The sequence below is a fragment of the Lipotes vexillifer genome, unplaced genomic scaffold (assembly GCF_000442215.2).
Source record: "Lipotes vexillifer unplaced genomic scaffold, Lipotes_vexillifer_v1.1 scaffold189, whole genome shotgun sequence".
Lineage (NCBI taxonomy): Eukaryota > Metazoa > Chordata > Mammalia > Artiodactyla > Lipotidae > Lipotes > Lipotes vexillifer.
In genome coordinates, this window is record NW_006785816.1 from 5,009,452 (window position 1) to 5,021,262 (window position 11,811).

At 39.9% G+C, this 11,811-nt stretch overlaps 1 protein-coding gene across 1 annotated transcript in view; it reads left to right on the forward strand.

The window, feature by feature from the left end:
- Nucleotides 1–11,489, forward strand: part of FMO4 (flavin containing dimethylaniline monoxygenase 4) — a 28,978-nt gene extending 17,489 nt beyond the window's left edge. Inside the window, 3 exon segments of the mRNA XM_007458139.1 lie at nt 4,666–4,735; nt 11,062–11,416; nt 11,418–11,489. Coding sequence (XP_007458201.1) covers nt 4,666–4,735; nt 11,062–11,416; nt 11,418–11,489 — 497 coding nt within the window.
- The last annotated feature ends 322 nt before the right edge of the window (nt 11,490–11,811 follow it).

Consider the following 11,811-nt stretch of genomic DNA (forward strand, 5'->3'; position numbering starts at 1 on the left):
CAGAAAAAATTCCATGGCATTTGTGATTAAATTATTACAAATGTTTACTTAAGGCTAATTAAAGTGCTTTCACAGCATTTTCCAATTATATTAAAACAATAGCAAAGATCAATAAAACTAAAAGCTGGTCCTTTGAGAAGATAAACAAAATTGAGAAACCATTAGCCAGGCTCATCAAGAAAAAGAGGGAGAGGACTCAAATCAATAAAATTAGAAATGAAAAAGGAAAAGTTACAACGGACACCGCAGAAATACAAAGCATCATAAGAGATTACTACAAGCAACACTATACCAATAAAATGGACAACCTGGAAGAAATGGACAAATTCTTAGAAAGGTATAACCTTCCAAGACTGAACCAGGAAGAAATAGAAAATATGAACAGACCAATCCCAAGTAATGAAATTGAAACTGTGATTAAAAATCTTCCAACAAACAAAAGTCCAGGACCAGATGGCTACACAGGTGAATTCTATCAAACATTTAGAGACAGTTACCCATCCTTCTCAAACTCTTCCCAAAAACTGCAGAGGAAGGAGCACTCCCAAACTCACTCTGTGAGGTCACCATCACCCTGATACCAAAACCAGACAAAGATACTACAAAAAAAGAAAATTACAGACCAATATCAATGATGAATATAGATGCAAAAATCCTCAACAAAATACTAGCAAACAGAATCCAACAACACATGGAAAGGATCATACACCATGATCAAGTGGGATTAATCCCAGGGATGCAAGGATTCTTCAATATATGCCAATCAATCAATATGATACACCATATTAACAAATTGAAGAATAAAAACAACATGATCATCTCAATAGATGCAGAAAAAGCTTTTGACAAAATTCAACACATATTTATGATAAAAACTCTCCAGAAAGTGGGCACAGAGGGAAGCAACCTCAACATAATAAAGGCCATGTATGACAAACCCACAGCAAACATCATTCTCAATGGTGAAAAGCTGAAAACATTTCCTCTAAGATCAGGAACAAGACAAGGATGTCCACTCTCGCCACTCTTATTCAACATAGTTTTGGAAGTCCTAGCCATGGCAAACAGAGAAGAAAAAGAAATAAAAGGAATACAAATCGGAAAAGAAGAAGTAAAACTGTCACTGTTTGCAGATGACATGATACTATACATAGAGAATCCTAAAGATGCCACCAGAAAGCTACTAGAGCTAATCAATGAATTTGGTAAAGTTGCAGGATACAAAATTAATGCACAGAAATCTCTTGCATTCCTATACACTAACAACAAAATACCAGAAAAAGAAATTAAGGAAACACTCCCATTTACCACTGCAACAAAAAGAATGAACTACCTACAAATAAACCTACCCAAGGATGTAAAAGCCCTGTACTCAGAAAACTATAAGACACTGAAAGAAATTAAAGACGACACAAACAGATGGAGAGATATACCACATTCTTGGATTGGAAGAATCAATATTGGGAAAATGACTATACTACTCAATGCAATCTACAGATTCAATGCAATCCCTATTAAATTACCAGTGGCATTTTTTAGAGAACTAGAACAAAAAAATCTTAAAATTTGTATGGTGACACAAAGGACCCCGAATAGCCAAAGCAGTCTCGAGGGAAAAAAACGGAGCTGGTGGAATCAGACTCCCTGCCTTGAGACTATACCACAAATCTACAGTAATCAAGACAAAATGGTACTGGCACAAAAACAGAAATGTAGATCAATGGAACAGGATAGAAAGCCCAGAGATAAAGCCATGCACCTGTGGTCAACTAATCTATGACAAAGGAGGCAAGGATATACAATGGAGAAAAGACAGTCTCTTCAATAAGTGGTGCTGGGAAAACTGGACAGCTACATGGAAAAGAATGAAATTAGAACACTCCCTAACACCATACACAAAAATAAACTCAAAATGGATTAGAGACCTAAATGTAAGACCAGACACTATACAAATCTTAGAGGAAAACAGGAAGAACACTCTGTGACATAAATCACAGCAAGATCTTTTCTGACCCACCTCCTAGAGTAATGGAAATAAAAATAAAAATAAACAAATGGGACCTAATGAAACTTAAAACCTTTCGCACAGCAAAGGAAACTACAAACAAGATGAAAAGACAACCCTCAGAATGGGAGAAAATATTTGCAAACAAATCAACAGACAAAGGATTAATCTCCAAGATATATAAACAGCTCATGCAGCTCAATATTGAAAAAACAAACAACCCAATCAAAAAACGGGCCTAAATAGACATGTCTCCAAAGAAGACATACAGATGGCCAAGAGGTATGTGAAAAGCTGCTCAACACCACTAATTATTAGAGAAATGCAAATCAAAACAACAATGAGGTATCACCTCACACCAGTTAGAATGGGCATCATCAGAAAATCTACAAACAACAAATGCTGGAGAGGGTGTGGAGAAAAGGGAACCCTCTTGCACTGTTGGTGGGAATGTAAACTGATACAGCCACTATGGAGAACAGTATGGAGGGTCCTTAAAAAACTAAAAATAGAATTACCATATGACCCAGCAATCCCACTACTGGGCATATACCCAGAGAAAACCATAATTCAAAGAGACACATGCACCCCAGTGTTCATTGCAGCACTATTTACAATAGCCAGGTCATGGAAGCAACCTAAATACCTGGTGACAGAAGAATGGATAAAGAATGGAATACTACTCAGCCACAAAGCGGAACGAAATTGGGTCATTTGTAGAGACATGGATGAATCTAGAGACTGTCATACAGAGTGAAGTAAGTCAGAAAGAGAAAAACAAATATTGTATATTAACGCATATATGTGAAACCTAGAAAAATGGTACAGATGAGCCAGTTTGCAAGGCAGAAATTGAGACACAGATGTAGAGAACAAACTTATGGACACCAAGGGAAGAAAGTGGGGGCAGGGGGTAGGATGAATTGGGAGACTGAGATTGACATATATACATTAATATGTATGAAATAAGTAATTTTTTTAAAAGCCACAATGAAATATCGCCTCATACCTATAAGAATGGCTATTATCAAAAAAACAAAAGATAACATGTGTTGACAAGAATGTGGAAAAATTGGAACCCTTCTACACTATTTGTGGGAATGCAATAGTGCAGCCACTGTGGAAAATAGTATGGAGGTGGCTAAGAAATTAAAATTAGAAGTACCATATGACCCAGCAATCTCACTCCTGGGTATATATCCAAAAGAATTGAAGTCAGCATCACAAGGAGATATCTGCACTGCCATATTCATGGAAGCATGGTTCCCAATAGTCAAGATATGGAAACAACTTAACTGTCCATCAGTGAATAAATGGGCAAAGAATATACAGACAATGAAATATTACTCAACCTTAAAAAAAAAAAAAGAAATCCTGCCATCTGTGACAACATAGATGAATCTGGAGAACATTATGCTAAATGAAATAAGCAGTCACAGAAGGACAAATGCTGCATGATCCCACTTATACGAGGAATCTGAAATAGTCAAACTCATAGAAGCAGACAGTAGAATGGTGGTTAGCAGGGACTGCGGGAAGGGGAATGGGGAGTTGTTGTTTGATGAGTATAAAGTTTCAGTTATGCTAGATGAATATGCTCTACAGATCTGCTATACAGCACAGTGACTATACTTAACAATACTGTATTATACACCAGAAATTTTGTTAAGAGGGCAGATCTCATGTTATGTTCAATAAAAAAAAGAAGACGATCCCAAAACAAAAACAAAAACACAGAAGACTCTTAAGTACCTGGATTTTTTAGGTATTTTATAATAAGCTCAAAAATGCTTATCAGAATGACAGAGCTCGGCCCTGCCCCCTCCCCCTCCCCGTTCAGGGAAAAAAAAAAAAGGAATGACAGAGCTGAGAAAACAAAACTTGATTAGATCATACCATAGAAGTGATTGCAAGCCTCTCCAGAGAGCCTCCAACAGGCAGTCTGGGAACCACCAAGTGAAGTCTTTCCAGCTTTATGCAGGATAAAATGATCCCAGTGGCAAGTATACTACAGAGCTAAGTCAGACCCTTCTCATGTAGGTTAGTAACCCCACACCCTGGGGTCAGCAACTTGGCAACTGACAAGGGCAGGACTGGCCAGAAAAGAGAGACTGCATCTAGGTGGATTGTTGAGAACAAGCACATCCTCACAACAGCTCAAGCAGACAGAACCTTTGTGAGACTGAGAGACTGCCTGGCCTCTTCCATGCTTGAGCCTCCCCATGTAACAAAATGAAGACATACCAAAGCAGGGTTACAAGAGTGGGGTCATTTTAAGTGTTTACAGTTAACCAGCTAATAGTTTTAATGCACACACACAAACATAATGTGGAGGTATATATACAATATAATGTAAATAATATATGTCAATATATGTAAAGTGCAAGCAGATGAAGAGAGGCAGGTTCTGACGACCAGTGCAGTGCAGGCTCAGCCACGGGGCATCTGTCCTCACAATTTCAGCAGTACAGTACCCTGCTTAAGTGAATTCAGGGGGGAATTTACCTCCAAAAAATTACCCTCTGCACTCTAATTCCATTCTAAGCTTTGATGACCACATGTTTTGAGGTTGGAGCAGTGGGGGGCCAGAAATCAGGGGGAGGAAAACTCAACGGAAGAGGCACATGTGACTTTAGTGTGGTTTCTGACTTTTCTTACAGGACTCTGTAAGATACCTCCATCTCAAAAACTGATGGCTGAGGCTACGAAAAAGGAGCAGCTCATAGAAAGGTATGAAATATAGCCTGCTACCAATATATTCCATTACAAAAAAAAAAAAGATTTTCAATATAAAAGCCATTCCCAGAGAAGCAATGTGGCAGGATGGAAATAACTGCATTATGAGTCAGAAGAATGTTTTCAGTCCTAACTCTTCCACCAACTAGATTTATGGCCTTAGATGTGTCCCGTGGAGAGACCAGGTCACTCCACTGAGCACGGCCCAGAACAGATGGCAATCCTTTGTTCACTTGCCCCCAAAGCCCTGTTCTCTGTGTTCTCCTCCTACTTCTCAGGCTGCTCTTTCTATGCATTTACAGGTGTCTCCTCTTCCTCACTCCTGAAAAATGGTGAACCCCAGCCTTAATCCTCAGACCTCTTCTCACTTCTATTAACCCTCACTCCTAGGTGGCCTCACCAGGCCTCTGGCTTTACATGCCATCATACACTCATGGCTCCCAAACTTGGATCTCTAGCCCAAATCTCTCCTCGGAACTCCAACTCTTAATCCAACTCCCTCTAGATAGCTCCACTTAGATATGTAATGAGTGTTTGAAATTTAATATGTCTAAAAACTAACCCTCGACCTCCACCTGCACATGGGCTGCTCTGAGACTTTCCCCTTCTCAGTCAATGGCTACTTATTCCAGTTGAACAGTCAAAAACTTTGGAGTGATCTTTTTTTCCTCTTTTTCTCTCACATCCTCAGCAAATACTGTCAACTCTTACCTTCAAATAAATTCAGAATCCAGACCCTTCTCACGACACTGGCTGCTACCACCCCAGAACAGGCCACAATCATCTCTCACCAGGACACTTGCTGTCACCTCTTATCTGGTCTCTGTACCTCCCGTCTGCTATTCTATGGTCTAACCTTGATGCTGCACAAGAGTGACCAATGCTAACATTGCTCTTCTGTTGAAAACCCTCTGACTGCTTCCCATTTCACTCCCAGAAACTTCCCTGCAGCTCTGCACCCCTGTAGGCAACCAGCTACCTTTATGCCCTCATTGCCTCCTGTTCTCCCACCTCACCCATACTGCTCCAGTCACTCCAGACAGCTCCCTGCTCTTCCAACATACCAAGCATAGCCCCCTCAGAACCTTTGCACTTACTGTTCCCTCTGCCTGGAATGTTCTGCCCCCACCCCGTACCTGTAGGTTCACTCTGCTCAAATATCACCTCATAAGAGAGAAGCCTTCTCTGAGAACACTGTACAAAATGGCAAACCACTCAGTCTCATCATTGCCTCTTCCCCTTTACCCTCCTTTATATATCTTCATAATTCCTATTACCACTTGATATATTCTATATCTATTTGGCTGGGGTTTTTTTTTTCTACAGCCTGCTGATTTTCCCTGTTATAATGTAAGTTCCTTGATAGCAAGGACTTTGTTTTACTCACTGTTGAACTCCCAGCACCTAGGATGGCGCCTGTCATGTGATACACACTTAAGATTGATTAATTGAAGGAAAGAATGAATAATTGAAAGAATGACATTGGCACATCATGAAGGTTTACTAACAACAGAAATAAATGGGAATAGAGCCTTCATATACACTATACAGTTGACCCTTGAACAATACAGGTTTGAACTGCGTGGGTCCACTTACGTGTAGATTTTTTTCAATATATTGGAAAAATTGGGGGAGGTTTTTGACAATTTGAGAAAACTCAGATGAATCACAAAGCCTAGAAATACTGAAAAAATTAAGAAAATTTAGGTATGTCATGAATGCGCAAAATATATGTAGATACTAGTCTGTTTTATTATTTACTACCATCAAATATACAAAAATCTATTTTAAAATTTATCAAAACTTGCACACATAAACACAGACCATGCATGGCACCATTCACAATCAAGAGAAATGTAAATAAATGTAAAGATGCAGTATTAAATCATAACAGCAGAAACTTAACTGTAGTATATACTGTACTACTGCAATAACTTCAGTAGCCACCTCCTGTTGCTATTGTGATCAGCTCAGGCGTTTCAACTATCAGCTTAATATGTCATGTGATGCTAATCATCTCTGCAAGAGCAGTTCATCTCTCCAGTAAATTTCGTGTCTCAAAAAGTCATCTCTTGCAGTTATCACGTATTTTCCGTCGTGTTTAGTAAACCTTGAATAATACCACAGGACCCATACAAAAGTGTCACTAGTGATGCTGGAAATGCTCCCAAGGAGGAGGAAAAACGTCATGACATTACAAGAAAAGGTTGATATGTACTATAGATTGAGGTCTGCTAGCTGCAGCTGCCTGTCTTTTCAAGATAAATGAATCCAGCATAAGGACTGTTATTTAAAAAAAGAAAATTTGTGAAGCCATCGCTGTAGTATGCCAGCAGGCATGAAAACCTTGCACTTTTTGTGAAATACCTTTTTATCTTGTATTGAAAATGCAGCTTTTATATGTGTGCAGAATTACTACAAGAAAGGCATAGTTATAGACTAACATGACTTGAGAAAAAGTGAAGTCATTACACAACAACTTAAAGCAAAAGTGAGGAAGATTGTAATGCCGGAGAAGGATTGTTTGATAACTTTAGAAAGAGATTTGTCTTTTAAAATGTCAAGATAGGGACTTCTCTCATGGCGCAGTGGTTAAGAATCCACCTGCCAATGCAGGGGACACGGGTTCAAGACCTGGTCCGGGAAGATCCCACATGCCACAGAGCTACTAAGCCCGCGCGCCACAACTACTGAGCCTGTGCTCTAGAGCCCGCGAGCCACAACTACTGAGCCCGTGTGCCACAACTACTGAAGCCTGCATGCCTAGGGTCTGTGCTCTGCAACAAGAGAAGCCACCGCAATGAGAAGCCCACACAGCACAACAAAGAGTAGCCCCTGCTCACGGTTAACTAGAGAAAGCCCGGGTGCAGCAATGAAGACCCAATGGAGCCAAAAATTAATTAATTAATTAATTAATTATTTTAAAAATGTCAAGATAATGGGAGGACCAGCTTCTGCTGACCAAGAGGCAGCAGACAACGTTCCAAGACACGATTAAGACAGTCATTGAAGAGAAATGATACCTGCTTGAACATGTGTTTAATGCAAACAAAAGTGCCCTATTCTAGAGGGGAAAAAAGGGCCACAAAGGACATTCATTAGTAAAGAAGAGAACTAAGCACCAGAATCTAAGGCAGGAAGGCGTACTCTAACTCTACTGTTGTGTGTAAATGCAGTCAGGTTTATGATTAGGACTGCCTTATCTATAAAGCTGCTAACTTCAAGCCTTGAAGGGACAAGATAAACACCAGCTGCCAGTCTTTTGGTTGTATAACAAGAAGGCCTGGACAATGAGAACCCTTTTTCTGGATTGGTTCCTTCCATGCCTTGTCCCTAAAATCAGGAAGTTCCTTGCCAGTAAGGGACTGTCTTTTAAAGTTCTTTTGATATTGGATAATGCCCCTGGCCACCCAGAACCCATGATTTCAACACAAAGTGCTGAAATGCTCTATGGAAGCAATTGTCAGTGCTATGGAAGAAAACAGAACATTGGGAAAGTCTACAAGGATTACACCACTGAAGATGCCATTGTTGTCATAGGAAAAGCCGTGAAAGCCATCAAGCCTGAAACAATAAATTCCTCCTGCTGGAGAAGACTGTGTCCAGATCTTATGCGTGACTTCACAGGATTTATGACAGAGCCAATCAAGGAAATCATGAAAGAGATTGTGGATATGGCAAAAAAATAAAAATAAAAAGCAGGGGGTGAAGGGTTTCAAGATAAAGATCTTGGAGAAATTCAGGAGCTAATAGAGGGAGGGCTTCCCTGGTGGCGCAGTGGTTAAGAATCCGCCACCAATGCAGGGGACACTGGTTCGAACCCTGGTCCAGGAAGGTCCCACATGCTGGAGAGCAACTAAACCCGTCTGCCAGAACTACTGAGCCTCCGCTCTAGAGCTCATGAGCCACAACTACTGAGCCCGCGTGCCACAACTACTGAAGCCTACACACCTAGAGCCTGTGCTCCACAACAAGAGAAGCCACCGTAATGAGAAGCCTATGCACTGCAATGAAGAGTAGCCCCCGCTCGCTGCAACTACAGGATGACCCAACACAGCCAAAAAAAAAAAAGAGCTTAACAGAGGGAATTCCCTGGCCGTCCAATGGTTAGGACTCTGTGTTTCCACTGCAGAGGGCAAGGATTCGATCCCTGGTCTGGGAACTAAGACCCCGCATGTCACGCACAGCGTGGCCAAACACACACACACACACACACACACACACACACACACACAGAGCTAACAGACACCACACCAGAGGAATTAACAGAAGACAACTTGATAGAGATGAGTGCTTCTGAACCAGTGCAAGATGATGAGGAAGAAAACATAGAAGAAGCAGTGCCAGAAAACAAACTGACATTAGACAATCTGGCAGAAGGGCTCCAATTATTTAAGACTGATTTTGACTTATTTTATAACATGGACCCTTCTATGATACAGGCACTGAAACTAAAGCAAATGATGGAAGAAGAATTGGTACCTTATAGAAATGAAAAAGCAAAAACGTCAGACAGAAATTACAATGTGTTTCCATAAAGTCACATTACATGTACCTGCCTCTTCAGCCTCCCCTTCATCTCCTCTACCTCTTCTGCCTCTGCCACCCCCGAGACAGCAGGACCAAGCTTCCTCTTCCTCTGCCCCCTCAGCCCACTCAATGTGGAGATGACGAAGATGAAGACCTTTATGATGATCCACTTCCCCTTAATGAATAGTAAATAATTATCATACCCTACTGTCAATAGATTTATCTGTTGTGTTTGTGTGTGTGTCTTCATGTGAAAATCTAAAAACTGCACGGCAAGAACTGTATGAGAAGTTTTTGTGTCATCATCGTCATCATTGCTTAAGTACTTGTCATGTAGAACATCGTGTGTAAGACTTGTACTGAGGTGGATAGCCCATCCTTACATAGGTATAAAGTGAGTGATATTTACAGTAATATAAAATTAATAATGTGTTAGTTTTCTTACTATTTTCTAACTTTGCTTTCAAAGAATTACATTACTGTACAGTATGCCTCTTTCTCTCATATTTGGAGAAACTATCAGCCTGTCATCACAGGTAAGTGGGGTTTTTTAAAGTAACAATGTTTCCAATACCGTGCTATGAATATGACTGTAATGCTGTATACTATAAAAACTTTATAATGATTCATTCATTAGTATATAGGCTAGGGTTCCATGAAATAATCATATTGCTGCTTCTTTTTCATTATCCATGTATGATTCATTATACTTGTAAATAAAAATGAATTTCTTTTTCACATTATCTTTTCATTTTTGATGTCTAGTGTTAGGAATACAAATAACACCTACAGTATTTTGTATCATATAAGACAATATGGGGCTTCCCTGGTGGCGCAGTGGTTGAGAGTCCGCCTGCCGCTGCAGGGGACACGGGTTCGTGCCCCGGTCCGGGAAGATCCCACATGACGCGGAGCAGCTGGGCCCGTGAGCCATGGCCGCTGAGCCTGCGCGTCCGGAGCCTGTGCTCCGCAACGGGAGAGGCCACAACAGTGAGAGGCCCGCGTACCGCAAAAAAAAAAAAAAAAAAAAAAAAGACAATATGGATGTAGTTACCAATAGACAATTCATCTTATAAACAGATGACATAAACTTATGGTATTGATGAGTACAGTACAGTACTGTAAATATATTTTCTCTTCCTTATGATTTTAATAACATTTTCTTTTCTCTAGCTTACTCACTCTATTATAAGAATACAGTGTAGAATCATACAACATACAAAATATGTTAATCTACTGTTTATGCTGTCAGTATGGCCTCCAGTTAACTACTAATAATTTATTAGTAGTTAAGTTTGAGGGGAATCAAAAGTTTCATGTGGATTTTCAACTATATGGTGGGTTGGTGCCCCTAACTCCCTCGTTGTTCAAGGGTCAACTGTACTTATATTTGTATCATGTTCAGTACTGCTACACCAATTACGGTCCTCTCAACTCACAATTAACATCAATAAAAATAATTTAGTTAGCTATATATGTGATGCTTTCTGATCATGTTTATTTATTCAACAAATAAGATATTTGAACTGATCTGATTTTACCCTCCTATCAAATTCAAGAACCTAAAACATTATTTAAATCTCTTCCAATTGCCTCCTTCTACCATCTCCTTTAACAAAATTAATTATGCTCACAAATACCCTATGCAAATAAACTCCTCTTATTTTTTTCTCTTCAACATAGAAAAACATTCCTGACATGGTTTGACTCCAATAGAAAGAAACAAAATGGTGGGAGGTGGGGTAACTCATAACTTGAAAATCAAAAGTGATCCATCTTCTCCCTATCAGGGGTTTGATGAAAGATACCAATGGAGACAAACTTGACTACATTTCCTACATGGATGAACTCGCTGCCTGCATAGGCACGAAGCCCAATGTCCCACTTCTGTTCCTCAAGGATCCCAGACTAGCTTGGGAAGTTTTCTTCGGACCATGTACTCCTTACCAGTATCGCCTAATGGGCCCTGGAAAATGGGATGGAGCCAGAAATGCCATCCTGACCCAGTGGGACAGGACACTGAAACCCTTAAAAACTCGAATAGTTCCCGATTCCTCCAAGGCTGCCTCCATGTCACATTATTTGAAAGCTTGGGGGGCACCTATCCTGCTCGCCTCCCTTCTACTGATCTGTAAATCTTCACTCTTTTTTGAAATTGGTGCCAGAAAAACTATGGGACAGAATTTGTCCTTACTTAATAAGTATTTGGCGAGGATAAATTTGCTTGGTTATGAGGGTTGTACCAAGTCATATTAATTCTATTCCCAAATATCTTGTGTTTTTCACTTCTCCTCTCCATCACAACTGTTATCATCCAAGGTTAGGTCTAATCATCTCTTATCTGAATTACTGTACTATCTTTCTCTCTAGTCTCAGTATCCCCTTTTTTTTTTTGCCTCCTTTACCTAAGCAATTATTCTAAAATAAAAAATATTGTCATTGTTTCTATCAAGATCCTGGCAGGAATAAGATAGAACTCAAATTAGGTAATTTAATATAAAGATTATGTCAAGTGGTTTGGGCAGAGTGTAGGGAAATCA